Source organism: Anastrepha ludens, chromosome 4, assembly GCF_028408465.1.
Source record: "Anastrepha ludens isolate Willacy chromosome 4, idAnaLude1.1, whole genome shotgun sequence".
In the NCBI taxonomy this organism is placed as follows: Eukaryota; Metazoa; Arthropoda; class Insecta; order Diptera; family Tephritidae; genus Anastrepha; species Anastrepha ludens.
The window spans coordinates 16,760,496-16,779,858 of record NC_071500.1 but is presented as its reverse complement, the minus strand read 5'-3'; the positions used below and the strand labels follow the sequence as shown (position 1 = coordinate 16,779,858).

The 19,363-nt window shown below is 39.5% G+C and overlaps 1 protein-coding gene across 1 annotated transcript in view; it reads right to left on the bottom strand.

Moving 5' to 3' along the window:
- Positions 1 to 8,569: 8,569 nt before the first annotated feature.
- The window catches only part of LOC128861059 (fatty acyl-CoA reductase wat), a 65,385-nt gene continuing 54,591 nt past the window's right edge, over positions 8,570 to 19,363 (bottom strand). Inside the window, exons 10-12 of the mRNA XM_054098948.1 lie at positions 15,652 to 15,771; positions 9,262 to 9,522; positions 8,570 to 8,805 (exon numbers count right to left, since the gene is read on the bottom strand). Coding sequence (XP_053954923.1) covers positions 8,694 to 8,805; positions 9,262 to 9,522; positions 15,652 to 15,771 — 493 coding nt within the window. The 3' untranslated portion in view covers positions 8,570 to 8,693. The remainder of the gene's footprint in view (positions 8,806 to 9,261; positions 9,523 to 15,651; positions 15,772 to 19,363) is intronic.

Genomic DNA, 19,363 nt, shown 5'->3' with positions numbered 1-19,363 from the left:
TGAAAAGCACTTTTCATAGGATACAATGTTTTTCTTTTAACTTACATGGAGTTCTCTATTCCAAGACCATTTGATACACCCTCCACCGCTTCGGCAGCTTCTAATAACTGCAGCTGATGTTGTCTGCGGGCCATTCTTCCATTTCGGGTGCTCTCGCGAGCTCTGAGATCGGAAATATTTACACGCTGTTCATCTTCTTTTTCGGCATATGAATGCGCATTGGGCCCAAGTGCAATTCCTATTGCCTTCATATAATACAATAGTGATTCCATTTCTTTATAAAATTTCCGTCACAGATATTACATTTCACATGTTCAGAAATTGCTGCAAACATATAAAATTTATATATTTTATAAAATTTCAAATGCGATACTTCCTCAGACGGATCTCGCAGAACTGAGATTTCCTCTTGTTCTTTAAATTTTTTCGCCGAGGCTCTAAAACTATTTTCATCCGTTTCAGCTGTTTTTGGATTAAAAACATTTTTGCGCTTTTTTTGTTGTCGACTTACGTGTGTTAAGAGATTTTCTCATTTCTCTAGAAGACTTCATTTTCGCGAAAGAATTACAGCAAAACAATATTAACGAATTCACAAGTTTACTGCTTGGCTTAGCTGCTTATACTGACTACCACTTCTTAAATATTCTCAAGTTTGGGGAGAGAAAAATAAAAATTTACCTTTCAGGTATAAAAAACAAACAAATAACACACTGCTGCTTTAGCCATCTAAATACATTAGAAGGCAACATTTACAATAATTATGTGCATAAAGGGGACAGCGTTCCAAGTAAATGCTGCCGCTCCGGCCTTGTACTTTCAAGCACTCTGAAACGCCTTTTCAAATTTGTGTATAACTTCGAAAATATTCACCGATATTAAATTTTCTGTGTGTATTCCTAAAGACAGGTACATTAAGAAAATAAAATTAAAAAAAAATCGATTTTTTGAAAATTTCAACTGTTTTCAACTTTTTTACTTCATCATAAAACTTTTCTATTTCTGCATCTGATTTTTCTTATGTCGGAGCATAAACCTGAATTACATTGAAATTAATGGGATTGGAGTTAAATTGTATCAGCATGGCTTCATCATTACATCACAAAACAAGAATGCTATATTACTTTTTTAAAATTTCTCAACATGCATCGACTTTTAGCCCTTCAGTTGCAATCTGTTGCTCAATGCATATGTATGCGTGTATATTTCTCACGTACAGCGAACGAAGCAAATACATACGAAATATCGCTTAATACTGGGAAGAAAAATTAATTAATCAACTTCAACTGCTCGTTACGGATAAATTAAAATCCACATAAGAGCTGAGTGATTAATACATTTACCTGCATTTACTTACATAATTCAATTGCCGACTAGCATAAGTACGATGCTGCTCATTACTTCAGAATTTGTGTGTTCTTTTTTAAGATGTGAAAAATGTGTATTTTAATTACTTACCAAACTTTACTGGGGTGATTTTGTTAAGCGACAAAGGTTAAATGTTTATTTAGGTTGGGGAGTAAGTTTATAGCATTTTTACCGCAGATTTATATTTAAACAAAACACATAAACTAATCAATAAGTTAATCAATTACATATTCGCCGTTGCTGTTTGTAACCCCTTCCCACCTCTTGACTAATTTGTTGATGCGGTTCCGCCAAAAATCGCCTGGTCTGGTGTCAAAGAAGTTGTTGAACCAGTTTTTAAAGACCTTTTTGTTATCGAACGGCCTTTATATGATATGACAGGGAGCAGAAAAGATGATAATCGGACCGTGCAAGGTCTGGAGCATACGGCTAATGCCGAAAGACCCCCCATTCGAACTTTTGGAGTACGACTTTGACGACCTTTGCAACATGGGGTCGGGCGTTGTTCCATAAGGAGTGTGGTTTGACCATTTCGATCGGGTATTTTCAATAGAATCACCTCATTCATGCGGACCGTGGCATTCTTTGCGAGCATTTCACAGTCCCCCCAAGCATATCATGATCTTCTTCGGATAAAGATCCGGCTTGACTCTCGGCATTGGCGTATCTCCTGGAGCCACCCACTCCTTTTTTTTGCTTCATATTGATGTATAGGCACCATTTCTCATCTCCCGTGACGATTCGATACAAAGAGCGCTGTCTATGACCGCTTCTTGCTCGATTGCGGGCGACATGCTGAGAAGCAATTTGATAGCGGCTTTCTTTGTTTTTTTTTTTTTTTTTCGTTGGGCTCGTGAGGCTTCGCTAAATCCCATTGAATGAAGGTGATTGAAAATCGTTTTATGATCGCAGTTCATTTTTTACGCCAATTCACTACTGGTTTGACTAGAGTTCTCCTACAAAAGTGATTAGAGACGTTCTTCATCGAATTTAGAAGGCTTTCCACTGTGGGACGTGTCATCGACGTCAAAGTCGCCTTGTTTGAAATTTGCAAACCATTTCCGTGCTGTGGACTCGCCTATGACATCTTGTACATACACGTCGCAAATGTCCCTGGCTGCTTCGGTAACTTTTTGACCTCGATGAAAAGCAAAGTAAAGCAGGTGTCGAAAATGTTTGTTTGTTATTTTTGCCTTCTGGGTATTCCATTTCTAAGCCTCAAAAGTAATCAAAAATTAAATAACTCAAAAATACAATTAAGGGGGGGGTAGGGTCACAAAATCGAAATTTTTTTTCTTCACTCATCTTATAGTAAATCATTTCAAGAATGTTGTGTCAAAATTTTAAGTGGATCAGAGCAGAACTCTCAAAGTTATAGCCTTTGTAGGCACTCTACCTCGAATGCGGAGCATCGATAATTTCTCAGAGTCATTTTTTCAAACACGTTTTTCCCGAAACGACTTCTTAAAAGTCGGTGCCAATCACAACTCCGAAACAATTCAACCGATTCTTTTCAAATTTGGCACACGTTTTCTAAATCAAAAATACCTCCCCCCTACGCTGTTTTTTTTTATTTTTTTTTTTAAGGTTGTTTTTCACTTACAAATATGGCGAAATTTTTCGCCAAAAATGCTCGTTTTACGTTTTTTTGCCACCAAAACTACAAAAATTAAAAAAAAAAATTTTTATTAATGTAGGGGGGAGCATTACGTCATACTTTAACTGAAAAATTCGACTTTTTTAGTTTCAGATGATTCTACGACGAATGCCGATTGGCACCGCAGAGCGCCTCTCGAAAAACATATCTCCAAAAAAACTCTGTCATGGGCTTATTTGTCAATATTTTATTATTAATATTTTTTAAAAACTTATTGAAAAGATGTACAATAACATGCAACTTATTTTATTAAAGTATCTTAAGCCATATTTCTGTAAAAAATTCAAAAAAAAAGTGTTTTTTTTTTAGCGCTAAACCCTACCCTCCCCCTTAATACAGTTTTTTTGAGCAGAAAAAGTCCTATCGAATGAATACTTACCCTTTGCCAAACAGCATCCAAACCATTTAAAATAAGACAATATGTATATAAAAACGTTATGAACTTATTCACCAACCTGAAATTGAAATTAAAATTTGAAAAGATCGAGCCAAGGAGCACCAGGAGATTTGGTAGCTCCTAAAACACTTAGGCTAAAAAGCCCATTGTATGTATTTAAAGTTCTGGAAAGAAGATAGATAGTATGGGAGGGAAGGAGAAAAGTATAAAAGTATCAGAGAAAGAGATAGGAAAGAATAGAGACAAAGATAGAGATAGTTAGTTCTGTGAGAATTTTCCAGATTCTTTGGCAAATCTGTAAATATCCTCCAGTTTTAGAGAACGAATATTACTCATTCTGACCACATCGGAACCCAAAACTCGTAGCCGTGCTTTAGCAAAGGCAGGACACTCACAGAGAAAGAGATAGGAAAGAATAGAGACAGAGATAGAGATAGTTAGTTCTGTGAGAATTTTCCAGATTCTTTGGCAAATCTGTAAATATCCTCCAGTTTTAGAGAACGAATATTACTCATTCTCACCACATCGGAACCCAAAACTCGTAGCCGTGCTTTAGCAAAGGCAGGACACTCACAGAGAAAGAGATAGGAAAGAATAGAGACAGAGATAGAGATAGTTAGTTCTGTGAGAATTTTCCAGATTCTTTGGCAAATCTGTAAATATCCTCCAGTTTTAGAGAACGAATATTACTCATTCTCACCACATCGGAACCCAAAACTCGTAGCCGTGCTTTAGCAAAGGCAGGACACTCACAGGCAAAGTGCTCAGTGCTAGCCGCCTCCTCCAAGCATGAGGGTTGTGTCCCAACCTAATAGTTTGTTCATTTTCAATTGAATGGAATTCTTGAATAATTTATCAAGGAATAAAAAAAAGTTTCCCCTGTTGAGCGCGAAAATAAAGTATATTTTCAGTTGCATAGTTGTACTTTTCCGGAAGATACGAAGTAAAGGGGAAATAATTTATGAAAGGGGAAATAATTTTAGGGCATGCCTTTTGAAAAACATTCACAAAATATGTTCTTTAAACTTTTAACCAAAGAAAAAATTAGTTTATGAGCATAAAAGAAAGAGGTATTCGTTGAACTGAAATAAATCAGGGTTTGGTATGGAAATTGGGAAAAAACTATGCAAAGTCCTACGTTGCATTTTATACCCTCTTTTCATCCATTAACTTTGCATCTTTGACACCGACACAATGTCTCCGATTGGCCAGTACTACAAAATGTCCAGTCTGATCATAACGAAGAGTGTATTAAGCTCGATCTAACTTTTGTGCATATCTGTGGCAGCACAACGCATCAGATGATTTAGGTTTAATACCTTAATGCTTGCAATAGTATACCGCTAATTGGCGTCGTAACTCCAGCTGTGTCATTGTCGGTTGCCCTTTTCGATTAAGCAGCCAAGCATTTTGAGCACCAGCATCTATCAGCCAGGAAAAAATGCTGGACGACGATATTTGAATCCTCTGCATGCGATGCGGTATTGGGAAAAATTTTGGTCGAGTCAGTCTACTCCGCACATACATTTATGGTATTCCGTGAGCGCACAAGTACAGGGTACATTTAGTTTGGCTCCTCGGAATAACCCCGTGCCATTCATTCCGGATTTTCACCAATGATGGTAGATAACATGCAGGCAACATTATTATCGTTCCATTTCACCAAACAAATGTCAATTCTTCTCATCGCAAATAACTCCGCGTAACCTCTTTCCACTCACTTGAAGATTTGTGTATGCAGCAGTGGAGAGCCTGGCGGAATACGATTTGTGCGCATTGTTCCCGTCGCATTATATCCGCGTAGTTTTAAAAAAGACAACAAGGGATAACTGCAAATAAAATGCGAAAAACATGTCCACTAGGCAGCATAGGATTGCCTTAAGTAAAAATGTAAAAGCAATAATAAATTTTAGTTTATTTGTTCAACAAATATAAATTCGCATTTTGTGGTTTAGGTATTTCATGAGCCACCAATTAGTGTAATTATTACTAAAATCGTTTTAAAAAATATTAGTATTTATGTCTACTAACTGCTGTGATATATAGGATAACAGGTATTAGTTACTTTTTTTGCCACCTCAATTTGACATGCGATAACTTTGCTAATTAAACTCTGCTAATAACAGAAACAAATTTTTTTTTGCCAATCCACAAATATTTTGTATCAAACAATGTTTTTCTATTGTTATTGCATTATGTAGAGTATTGCGCTGATTGTTGTGCGGGAATGAGTTTGGATAGGATAGGATTATTTTCTTTAGGGTTTAGGGAGTGAGTTGGGAGATTTTGCTGGGGTTGGAAAATTTATAGATACAAAGAATGCGATGCCTGCACAAATGAGGCATCATATGGAGTTTCATCAGACAGCTTGAGCACCTGAACTCCGCCGATGGCATTTGAATCCTCTCTCTTAAACTCACTGATATGCAAGCGAAGGCTGACAGACTAGTCACGCTGGTACGCACTGTCACGCAACATCACCAATGCAAAGGCTATGAAAGTCAATCATAACAAAAAACCTATATTGGTTGACGGATGTCCGGTGGAATTTGTCGAAACCTCGGGTGTACTATCACGGTAGATAAAGATGTCAACTACAGGCAGAGCAAAGCAAGTGCGGCGTTCGGGCGAATGCATTCAGTATGGGCGAGTTCGCTAGTCTCCAGGCGTACTAAACTGCGAATATTCAGCTGATGTGTAAAGTCAGAAGTAGTAGTAGTAATTCTTAATTTATTCATAAATATTGCATTTTACATTTCAAAAAATTTTACAAAAATTCATTTAAATATGGGCATGAATACATAAAGAAAGAAATAATAAAGTTGTGGCAATAACAACGTTGTCTGTCACACTCAAAATTAAACAAAAATTAAACTCTGCAATAAGAAATGCTTTATGGCGTAAGATTGAGTATATAAAACAAGTTAGTCTTTTCCAATTGCGGCCATTAAGTATATCTATCTCTTCTGCTTCATTTAGCTTCCTAGCGAGTAAGTATTTGGTTCTGATCTCCTTCAGTACCGAACATCTTCCTAAGAAGTGGTGCATATCTTCTTCCGCGTTTAAATTGCAGAGGGTGCATATTTTCTGGGTATTTCCATACGTAGGTGCATTTAGCTTTAGTAAACTATATTTTGCTCTGAAAATTGTTGTAATGTCAGCTAGTCGCATATCTTCTTTAAGGGGGTACTCTGGTCTAGAAATTTGAAAAAAAAACGATTTTTTTTTTGCATATTTTCATACCTTCAAAAATATGCCCTTCAACGGATTTTTCAAAATTCGAATTACTTTAGGAGATTCAGCGGATTTCGTGCATTAAAATTACCTTCGTTGAAGCGACGGAACCAATCTCGGCACGTTGTTTCACTTAAAGCGGCAACTCCATAAACTTTTCGTAGCTCTCGATGCGCTTGAGCCGCCGTTTTTTTTCGAATGGAAGAGGAAAATCAACATTTCCCGCAAATGACGATTATTCGGTACAAAATCAGACATTTTTACAAAACCAAAAGTATCTGATACCAAAACAAAATCACTAATGTGTCGAAGTATGTTTACCATATGTCGAAACTTGGCGATGCTGGCGGCATCTATTGACAAAAAGCGGAAACTTAATATAGTTGCGCACCTAATAATATTTTTTCTTTACAAAAAAGGAAGTGCAAAAGGGAATAACTTATTTTAATAAACAAATTTTGTCTGATTTATTTATGTTGATTACAAAAGGCAGTACATTCCATGGCGCAATTTAATGGAGCCCTGTTTGAACAGCTGTAGCGCCACAATTTTTCTTTTTTGTAAAGGGTGGTTAAGTTTTAAGGGCCGGTGCTGATTTTGAATAAAATACAATTTTTTTAAAATATTATTGTCATTTCTCTTTATTATGATAATACTGGTATGGCTCAATTACGCATGAGACAAAGTACGGCCTAAAAGCCGCCGCGGCTTCGGCGGCACACCTCCATCCGATGGTCCAAATTTTCTATGACGCTGAGGCATAATTGAGGTTCTATGCCGTTAATGTGCCGAATTATCGCATCCTTTAGCTCTTGAATTATTGCTGGCTTATCGACGTACACCTTTTCTTTCAAATAACCCCAAAGAAAGAAGTCCAACGGTGTCAAATCACATGATCTTGGCGGCCAATTGACATCGTCGCGACGTGAGATCATTCGGCCATCAAATTTTTCGCGCAAAAGAGCCATTGTTTCGTTAGCTGTGTGACAAGTGGCACCGTCCTGTTGAAACCGTATATCGTCCACATCCATATCTTTCAATTCGGGCCATATAAAGTTCGTCATCATCTCACAATAGCGAACACTATTCACAGTAACTGCCTGAACGGCCTCATCTTGGAAAAACTACGGCCCAATGATGCCGCCGGCCCATAAACCGCACCAAACCGTCACTCTTTGTGGGTGTATTAGTTTTTCGGCAATCACTGTTGGATTATCATTCGCTCAAATGCGGCAATCTGCTTATTGACGAATCCACTGAGGTGAAAATGTGTTCATCACTCAAGATGATTTTCTTCACGTTGTGCGCGATATGCATTTTGATTTGAACGGCAGTTTTCACAATAAGCCTGAATAACTTTAATGCGTTGCTCGATTGTGTGCCTCTCCATTGTTCAAATTGAGTTATTTTGAAATTGAGAATCGTCAAATGAAATGTAGAAAAGACTTGACGTTTAGGTGTAGTTCACATTCAACATCGGCCCTTAAAATTTAACCACCGTTTTTAAAAATAGAAGTGGTGTATATTCATTTAAGTATGAATATTAATATGTAATTTATTTTAAGTTAATAAATACTCTCAGTTTTTCCGCAAAAATTATTGAAAAACTCCTTGTCTCGAGGAGCTGCCCCAGTGTTAAAAGATTTATTTGCGAGGCTGTCTACTCCACCTTAAAGCCAGAAAGTATGCACCCAAAATAATTAAAAACGCCGAAATTTCTAAACGCCATTCGAAATATTTCACTCAAATTTCTGACAGCAATAAGCTCCCCGCTGCCTCTGCTACCTCCCAAAATGCAAAAAATTCTAGGTACCGAAATACTTTTCAACCGCATAAAATTTATTTCAATTTGCTCAGCTTACCAATAAAATGCGCTTCCCAAAAGAAAAAACGAGTTGTCGTAGAACCGTGAACTTTTTCTCCCTCATTGGGCGTTTATTACATACAAACATATTTATGTATATAAGCAAATATCGCCACTTGGAATTTCATGGTCCAAAAACTTTAAGTGCAAATTAATTTTCCTCATCGATGCTTAGGTTAAAATGCAGTTTTTGGTATGATATGAAAAATTTTGAAGTACATTTTTATAAGACACGCAATTAGAGCAAATCCGAGTGTTGATTTGAGTAGCTGATGCAACAGCAGTAGTCTGAAAATAAGCAAAAACAAATAGGAAGTAAATAAAAGTTCCTGCGCAAACAATAACAATGTGAATATGGGTCTAACAGCGAAAGAACATAAAAGGAAATTAAAAAGCCAACTTCTATTGTACGTACATAGTGTGCATTTGCGCTTAATCTACATATATATGTGTGTATGTATATATGGCAGCTTAAGCGCAAAGAGGCCATACGGCCATATCTTAGCTCACCTCAGGCCAAAAGCCATCGAGTTATGTAAGCATAAGGCGAAAAGCGAAAAGCAACGATCATAAAGTAATTAAAAACTACTTAAGATGGAAACAAATAAGCGCTCGTTTCCATACATACCTGCTACACACATACATACGTACATTTAAACAGATAACTGAACATTTTTGTATACGCAAATATATACATTCATACCCAAATACTCGTACATACTTAAATGAGGAAAACTTATGTACCTGCGATAAAATATACGTCGCTGCTGCAATTTATTATCATTATCCTTGAAGAAATATCGCCGTATACCACTTAGATACGAACGAAAATATTCCTTCCAATTAATGGTAGCCATATTGAATTGTAATAAATTCCGTTCTTGTGTCTTGCCAACCATCGCATCCAATTCATCAATATTATTGTGGGCGAATCTCCAGTCTTTCAAGCCAAACCAAGACATCATATAAATGACGCGCGAAATTTTACGATACGCTTTTATATAGCTGAGCAGGAGAGAGAGAGAGAAGTAGAAGAGAAAACCAAGAAACGTGAATTAAGTATTAACGTCGAAAAAAGCCATGAAAAACATACCACAGATACACACAAGCATATGGGTTTAAATTGTATTTCCGCGAAAGTTGGAGGATACCAACAAAATAAATATGTACTTATATAGGAGTAAATGAAATGTTTAATGGTAGCGTACACATATTTTTCAGGTAAATATTTACTGTTGTTGCACGGTGCCGCAAAATGAAACACCTATTAGGTACTTTTAAGGTGGCGTAGCAGAGATTGTTTTGATATTTCTCGACGAGTATAAGACCAAATCAAGACTAAAAATTTCGATACAGTCTAGGCTTTCCTATGGCATTAACAGATAATCCAACTTCTATATTTTTTTTTAAATATGACAACAACAAATTAAATTTTATTTACACGACATTTAGGTTAGATGAGGTAAGCCTAGTTGGCAACAAGCCACGCATAGACCTTTTGTTCCCTAGCGATACCAGATGGAGTTACAGGACATTTAAATTTTTAAATAAAAATTGTGCCTATGTGCTAGAGCTCCAGCTACCGGGGTAGAGCGCAGCGTCAGTAACTCGAAACTCGTTCACTGCTCAAATGGTAAAATGTTTGTTCGAAATTGCCGAGATTTCGAACACTTTAAGCAAGTAAACAAAAATTTTCAATTTTATTTAAAAGCATTTCTGAAAATAACCCAAAACTAAGAATCAACTTAATTTTGCTCGATATTACCACCCTTTGCCTTGACTATGGCCTTGAGACGGTCCAGAAACAAATCGCAAACTGCCCAAATGTGACTTCCAGGTATTTTGGCAGACTCGCGGACAATGTCTTTTTTCAGCGCCTCGAGACTGGTGAATCTTCAAGTCGGACCTTACTCTCCAAAATGGCGCAAAGCGAATAATCCATCGGATTCGCGTCTGGTGAATTTGATACCCATTGTGTGGATGTTATGAAGTTCGAAACGTTGTTTTTTAGCCATTCTTGGTGCACTCGAGCTTTGTGAGACTGTGCCAAGTCCTGTTGAAACGTCCATGATCTGCTACCGAAATGTTTGTCTGCCCACGGCTTCAAAACAATCTACAGAATATTTTCCCGATACTCTTTCACTTCTACCTTAACGACAGGCTCGACAAAAATGATTGGAGAGCGTCCAGCTGCGGTTACAGCGGCCCAAGCCATTATCTGTGGTGGGTATTGTCTCCTGGTGGCCAATCGATGACTCAAATTCTCGTATGAACGGTCGGTCAAATGGAAGTTTACGAATTGCTCAATTTGAAAAATTTTCTCATCAGAAAACACAATGTTCGGAAATTGACGGCTTACGGCCAAGCGAAGCAACTCCTTCGATCTCTCAAGTCTGACTTGTTGATCCTTTGGTGTGAGATCGTGCGCCTTTTGGATCTTGTAAGGCTTGACCTTGAGATCATATTTCAGTATGCGGCGGATGCTACGGTCGGTTATTTTCAGTTCTTTCGCCATTTAATTGACACTTCGCCGGGGATTTCGCTCAAGTCGCTTCTTCACTTTTTGAACCATTTCACGTGACGTTGCAGTCTTTTGTTGACCACCTCCATGACGTTTCCCGATGTTACCAGTATCATTGTAACGAGTAATGGTGCGATAAACAAAAACTTTATTTACTTTAAGGAGTTCGGGCTCACGAACAATCGGTGGTTGTGATTTTCCAGCCAAATATAATGCAATCACACTATTCCGTTTAAAATCCATTACTGACTTTCTTTCTTCGCGTTTACTCTCGGCAAAATGCTTCCGCGCGCTTGTAGACAATACTGTGGACTGTCATTTAGCCAACTGACAGACAGCTGGTGGCCGTGCATCAGCTGCGCGAGAGGTTTCAACTCGGTTACACTTCGAGTGCCGGACCCTGTAGTGCTCGAATTACTCGAAAAAGCTCAATGTTGTCGAGTTCAAGCTCAAAACTTATCAAGTAATATAATAATATGAAATTGTTATATTGGGTATGGGAATAAGTTTCCGCCCTAAAAGAGGTGTCGCTGCTGATACTATTTTTGTGTTCGCTCTAGTAATATACTGGTGATTTGAAGGTGTATATGTGTGATCTCGATCGCAGCAGTCAACATTCGTTTGAAGCGTAAAGATCGTTTTTTAACTGACGTCAAAAATGTCTACGCTCGTCTCGAAGAAAACAACATTTGCGGTAAACGTCGGTAAACGTTTGCACGCGATGGGAGTGGTCCACAAAGCAGATAACTGGGTGCCCCACCAATTGAAGGGTAGGGATATCGAGAAAGGTTTGGTGACGTGTGAGATGCTTCTTGAACGGCAGAGATGAAAAGGTTTTCTGCATCGCATCGTTGTCACTGGCGATGAAATATGTATCTATTATGATAGCCCTAAGCGTCGAAAATATTAGAGCCTGCCAGGTCAACCAAGTCCGTCAACAGCGAAAAAAAATGTTCATGCTGCAAAGGTTATGTTGCGCATCAGGTGGGATCAGAAGGGTGTCATCTATTATGAACTCCTTAAACCATCTAAAACCATCACCGACAATCGTTACCGACGGCAGCTAATGCGTTTGAGTCAAGCTCTCAAATAAAAGCGGCCGGAATGGGACGGTAGACATGACAAACGAGTTTTGCTGCATGACAACGCCAGGCCACACGTTGCTAAATCGGTCCGGAAATATTTATAGGGACTAAATTGGGAAATCTTACTCCAACCTCTGTATTCCCTAGATATTGCACCTTCGGATTAACATCTGTACCGATCAATGCAGTCAGCCCTTATTGGAGAGCGATTCACTTCTTAGGAAAGCATCGCAAACTGGCTCCATGAATGAATCAAGTCAAAAGAACTCAAATTCTTCGAAAGTCTAAACCTTTTTCTTTATAACACCAACTCAAATAGCAATTTTTTTAAGGCAGCAAGTACCGAAAACTTATTTTTCTAAAAGGAAATAAAGATTTTGTAGGTACACTACTTATATGTATATGGACGGTAACCATCAGTCCTCTTTTGCGCTGGACTATGCTCTTTTTCAAGCGGCTGTCCTACTTAATTTTTCCAGGTAAACCGGAAAATGTGCTACTTTTTCCAGAAGCCCTGCCTACATTTTATTTATTTAGATGCACACTCGTATATTAATCTAAAATATGGATACCTGGTTTGGTGGGTAGCTCTTCGGAAGGGCTATAATATCACTAGACTGGGGGAAACGCAAAGGACTGCTTATATTGGCATCACCGGAACATATGGAACTTGTCCCAGTGCTGGCCTTAATGCCGTTTTGCACTTACTTCAGATTGACGTTATTTCCATCGCTGGTCAAAGTGCAAACAGGTTAAAAGAGGTTTGCCTCTGTAGGCAATCTCTCGAGGGACATGATAGCATTTTTGGCCAGTAAAAGCCGCATTTCTTGGAACTTCGTACATATCTCTCTATCCGAAAACTGGAGTTTGAGGGTCGTGCTACGACAATCATTCCAAGCAGGCAGGATTGAAATGAGTCAAAAATCTCTAGCGAAACTGTTATCTCTGACTTCACTCACAGCTTCTTGGTCAACGCCTGTAAGGAGGAGATCAAATCTCTTGGATGTGCGGGTAACATTTCTCTGATTTGGATTCCAAGACAAAGGTGCATAGATATACTTCTTTTACTCCGAACGGTTCGTGTAAGTCCCGCTGTGTTGGCAGCGGAAAATTTACTTCGAATTCAACACAAATAAGTTCACAAAACATTAGCGACCTACGATAAGAATTTTCACGAAATTGAGGAGTAATAAAAACAGCAGTAAGCAGTAACAAAACAGCTGAAAAAAAATTGTCATATTAAAAACCTTTAGTTTGTGAATCCATGTTTATTCAGACTTATTTGCTCCTTTTCATCCATACTAATACTTCTTCAAATATTTTCCATCATTTTCTGAACACCTTGTATATGTAGGCATAGAATTTCGGTATTAATGAGTGCGTTATTATGTTTCCAAGCTCGATTTTGATGAATTTCTTGCTTGCACATATAACTAGAAGTGTTTAATATTTATAGGACAACTTGAATGCTTTACAGCAACGGCTGAGTCTGCTGGGTAGTGTCGGAGTGGAGCTGTTCAGATCAGATTTCGGAGCTTTAGACAGATCGTTTCTATGCTTCTCATTGGCTACTACGCGGGATTAAAAACTTAGCTAGCTAAGAGGAAATATTTTTGGACAAGAATTATACCGAATGGTTCCAATACCAGGGCCTTTTCCTGCAGAGATGTAAACGGAAACCTGATAACAGACGTATAGAGCATGCTGATGATATGGAAGAGTCACTTCTCAAAACTACTAAATGTGGTGATGAGCTATTGCCCGGCTTAAGAAAAACAAAGCTGGGGATGCGGATGGACGGCCGACAGAGCACTTCAAGGCAGACCCACGAAAAATGACCCCACGAACTGCGCCAACTATCGTAGGATAAGCCTTCCGAGTATCACATACAAGATCTTATCAAGCGTTCTTTGTGGAAGGCGGGAGCCCCTCGCCAACAGGCTGATTGAGCTGATTGAATGTGGTTTCAGGCCTGGTTAATCTACTTTCGACCAGCTTTTCACATTCCGCCAAATCCTGGAGAAGATCCGAGAGAGGCAGATCGACACCCACCATCTTTTCGTTGATTACAAAGCTGCATTTGACGGCACGCAAAGGGTTCAGTTGTATATCGCCATATGTGAATTTGGCATTCCCGTAAAGCTCATCAGGCTTTGCAAGAGGACCTTAACAAGCGCCACCAGTGCAGTGAAAATTGGCAAAGACCTATCTGAGCCATTTGGAACGAAGCGGCGCTTCAAATAAGGCGATCCCTCAACATGAGCTTTTTTGATGATGGTTAAAATTATTTGCGCCACCCACGACAGTCGGTTCTGTGTAACCGGAAGTATCCAGATTTATATCCGGCAAAGGATTGTCACTTCAGCAGCATTCCCCATATATAAATATGGGAAATGTTTACGCTGCTACAACAACAACCTCTCCGGCACTGTCTTCAATAAAAGTGTCATGCTGCTCGCTTACCCTGGTCTAGTGGGTCGTGCGGTAAACGAGGGAAGGCAAAATACCTTGTGCTAACAACCAACAAGTATTGGACAACAGGTTGCAATTGACAATTACGAATTGGACGTAGTCAAGGACCTGGTCTTCGCAGGATTCAGCGCAAACACGGGCAACAACGCCAGCTAATAGATCCAGCGAGGAATAAGTCTTGCCCACAGGTGCTACTTTGGGCTAGACAATTGAAAAGCAGAGCCCTTTCTTGATGCTCTATCAATCACTCATCATCCCGCTTTTACTGTATGGCGCTGAATCCTGGACATTGACGAACACCGATGGGTATTTATTAAAAGCTTTCGAGGGAAAAATTCTTCGCGGGATGTATGGCCGGATTTGAGTGAATGATGCATATCGAATAAGGTGGAGCCGCGAGCTGTATGAGCTGTATGTGCGGATATCCATGTAATCAAGCACATCAAAATTCAGCCGCTGGGCTGGCTAGATCACGTTGAGCGAATGGAAAATAACTCTCCAGCAAAGAAGGCGTTCTTTTCGGAATGCATCTGTGGAACAAGCAATAAAGGACGGCCTGACCGCCTTTGGTATTTCTAACTGGCGTCAACGCGCGCAATGCATAGACGATTGGCGCAACACTTTGGTAGTGGCCAAGACCGACCATCGGGTATATCAGCCAGCTAAAAACTCAGAAAAAAACTCTGGAGGTCAAGAGTAGAGATTTAGAATACTAAAATTGCCTTTTTTTTGTTTTTGTTGAGAAATTCTCAGTTCCGCGTTGATATCCATTGTGAGCATGGAAAGCTAACTGGTAGAAGAAATTGTTCCCAACAGCAGGTGACCCAAATCAAGCAATGGCACAACCGTATTGAATAAAGTCGATATTTTTCCACATAATTTTTAATATTTTTTTCCTTTATAACCTCTACAAATGCAGAAAAGTATTTCAAAAACGTATACCCAACCTAAAAGCTAATATCCCAATTTCAGTGTGCAAGCATACGCCCGTAGGTATGAAAGTATAAAGACACATTACCTCTACCACTCCATTTGCTACAGACTATTTATACTTACATGCGCTTTTGTCCAGTGACCATTGCGATAAAATCTAATACATAAGCCGGTATATTGTGTAGGAAGAATGCAACGGTCGAATGTATTGGCTTTGAAGGAATTATAACGTAGGAGAAACACCTGTGACAACAATGGAATTTCAACAAAGCCAAATACACGACCAATGAACGGTGTATAGATGCCCGTTGAATAATAGTTCGAATGCGGTCAAGTCAATTTAAACGGCAAAAATACCCATGCAATTGTGGTAAATACAAATATAAGTGCATTGGTGGCATACGGAAGATAGATGGCAATGCAGTGTATTGGTTAAATGTTGCTCATACGCCAGGTGCACCGCAAAAATAGTGGTATTTGTTGAATTGCATTTGTATATCCGTATTGTTGTATTGTTGTTTTCATGGTTTAAGTTTTTATTACAGAAGCATTGCAGGTGAAATACGCATACCCATATTTAGGTTACATTACCAACGGCGAAACGAAACCATGAAGCAGCATCCATTCCGAAGTATGCACAAATAGAAAAAAATATGAGGGGAATTAAAATGGTATTAAATTATTTTTTATAGGTAAACAGATTTAAAAGTGAAATAGAAATATTTTTTAAACATATAAATTTTTTGCATAGATGTGGTGCATATTTGGGGTTGTGGTGGAACTACTTTGTTTTGATACATAAAAAAATAATAAAAGAAAGTACATACAAAAAATATACTTAATACTACCAAAATGTAGGGTTTCCCATATTCGACGAACCCATCTGGCAATCCTGTATCTTTTTACAGAAGCGTTAGATCGCTTAATGACATACCGCGTTGGAAGCGTCAGTCCAAGCAGAAGCAGTACACGCCACGCGAATTAACGCCACCTGACTTCTTCTTGTGGGGATATTTAAAATCAAGGGTTTATATTAATAAGCTAAAGACCATAGAAAAGCTCAAGAACAACATCCGTGAGGAAATAGCCACTATTCCAGCCGAAATGTTAGTTAAAACTATGGAAAATGCTGCAAAATGGGCACAATACGCCGTACAGGCTAAAGGCGACCATTTGAGAGATATCATATTCGAAAAGTGATGTCAACAAATCTACTTGAACCAAATAAATAAAATGATTATTATCGTCAACATCAAAAAAATTGTGTTTTTCTTTGATTAAAAAAAAAACACATGGGTCCGTCGAATATGGGCAACCCAGTAGTCTTCATCGTTGTCGAGTATAGCCTGGCATCTTCTACATGCTTTGAACCAGCTTTTCTGCAAAGCTCGTCGACAAACAAGGTCAAAGTTTGCGAACTTGATGCAGGAGCTGCCCTCCAGCAAGATGCATTTTCATAGTTCTCCACACATTTTCTATGGGGTTGACGTCTGTGGACTGGGAGTGACTGGTCAATTCTTGTTCTGTTGTTTCGCAATGCGTTTTTTCCGAGAGCAGTGATTTCGATGTTGTCCCACACCTATTCCCGTTTTAGCAAGAACTGATGGTGCTTGGCGTAGTCACAAAGCAGAATCCCGCTTAAAAAGTTGGTCGATCACTTTATTCTGCCTTTGTTTTGTCATCACTCGCTTCAAGCCGCACTCGGAAAAGTCATCAACACTCTTTTAAACCTTAAATCGCTTACTCCACATCACAACAAACTTTTTTGATTTTTTAATTACTTGTGCAGCCGCGGCGTAAGATAATTTCGGCCCTTTTGAATACGTGTATAAAAATTCCGCCTCAAAACGCTTCGCGTTGTTCTCACTCATATTTGTTTGGTTGCGTTTACGGGAAAGTCTCGAGCGACACTAAACTGAGTTAGCACTGGCGTCGTAGCCCTTGAGTGGGACTATTACGCAGCAAAAAGCAGTTACAGTGAAGTTAATAGGTCTATTTATAAGTTCGTGCGGTTTTACAACAGATGGCGTAACTTGATTATTATTCCATCGATCCACATTTCCAAACATTCATTGGAGAGCTACTGTCGTAAGGCACAAACGTCAGTATAAGTTTTTTATTTGAAGCGTAAACAACAATATTTTTACCACACTTGAAAATGTCGAATTTCGTGCCAAATAATGTGTTTTTGCGGGGAATTCTTCTTCATTATTTTAATATGAAGAAAAAAGCAGCCGAAAGTCATCGTATCTTGGTGGAAGTTTATGGTGAGCATGCTCTATCTGAGCGAACGTGCCAGAAGTGGTTTGCACGCTTTAAAAGTGGTGATTTTGGCTTGGAAGACGAAGAACGCGAGGGTGCGCCGCCAAAGTTCATGGATACCGAATTGGAGGAATTGCTCGATCAAGATCCGGCTCAAACGCAAGAAGAGGTTGCAAAAACTTTGGGAGTTGATCAATCAACCATTTCCAAACGTTTAAAAGCCATGGGAATGATCCGAAAGGTAGGCCATTGGGTGCCGTATGAATTGAAGCCAAGAGACGTTGAACGCCGTTTTATGGCATGCGAACAACTGCTTCAACGGCACAAAAGAAAGGGTTTTTTGCATCGAATTGTGACTGGCGATGAAAAGTGGGTCCATTACGACAATCCAAAACGTCGGGCAACGTATGGATACCCTGGCCATGCTTCAACATCGACGTCGGCGCAGAATATTCATGGCCTGAAGGTTATGCTGTGTATCTGGTGGGACCAGCTGGGTGTTGTGTATTATGAGCTACTGAAACCGAATGAAACGATTACGGGGGATGTCTACCGACGACAATTGATGCGTTTGAGCCGAGCACTGCGAGAAAAACGGCCGCAATACGCCGATAGACACGACAAAGTTATTTTGCAACATGACAATGCTCGGCCACATGTTGCACAAGTGGTCAAAACATACTTAGAAACGCTCAAATGGGATGTCCTACCCCACCCGCTGTATAGTCCAGACCTTGCGCCATCCGATTACTATCTCTTCCGATCGATGCAACATGGCCTGGCTGACCAGCACTTCCGTAATTACGATGAAGTCAAAAAATGGATCGATTCGTGGATTGCGGCAAAACCGACCGAATTTTTCACAAAGGGAATCCGTGAATTGCCAGAAAGATGGGAAAAAGTAGTAGTAAGCGATGGACAATATTTTGAATATTAAATTTGTAACCATTTTACGTCAATAAAGTTTCAAATTTCGAAAAAAACCGCACGAACTTATTCATAGTCCTATTACAAGAAAAAAAAACCGGTTCTTTCTCCTGACACCTCATCATGTTGGTCTCCTTGCCGCGGGGATGAGGCTTAAGTGCTGGTTTAGCCCCCATATCATGAGGGTTAACCCACCACGAACTAAGAGGGAAGCTCCACATGGGTATCGGCTGGCCAACCATCCGGAAAACGGCGGAGGCCAGTCAATCACCATGTGGAGAGTACCGTACCGACGATCTCCCCACTGCTATCCCTAACCTGGTATCCCATCATCTCCTCTCCTGCACCCCCCTAATCCAGGGTGTTACGCGTCACCGTGCCCAATGGATGGTTTGCAGCCAGGGGTATCCGGCTGTATTTTAACGGCGCCCTTCTGAAACTGGGTCACCTCAGGGGACTGCCATGGTCGACATCTCCCCTCTCCCCCCTAAAAATCTTAGTCCGCCACGTTCGCCACGTCGAGCAGTGCGGACGATTATGAAATGAATATGAACTCTAAAAAAAACCTAGCCTCGGACAACCAAGGCACCCACAAATTAAGACCAAATCCCTCAGGAAGGTCAGGTCTTTCCATAAGGAAGACCAC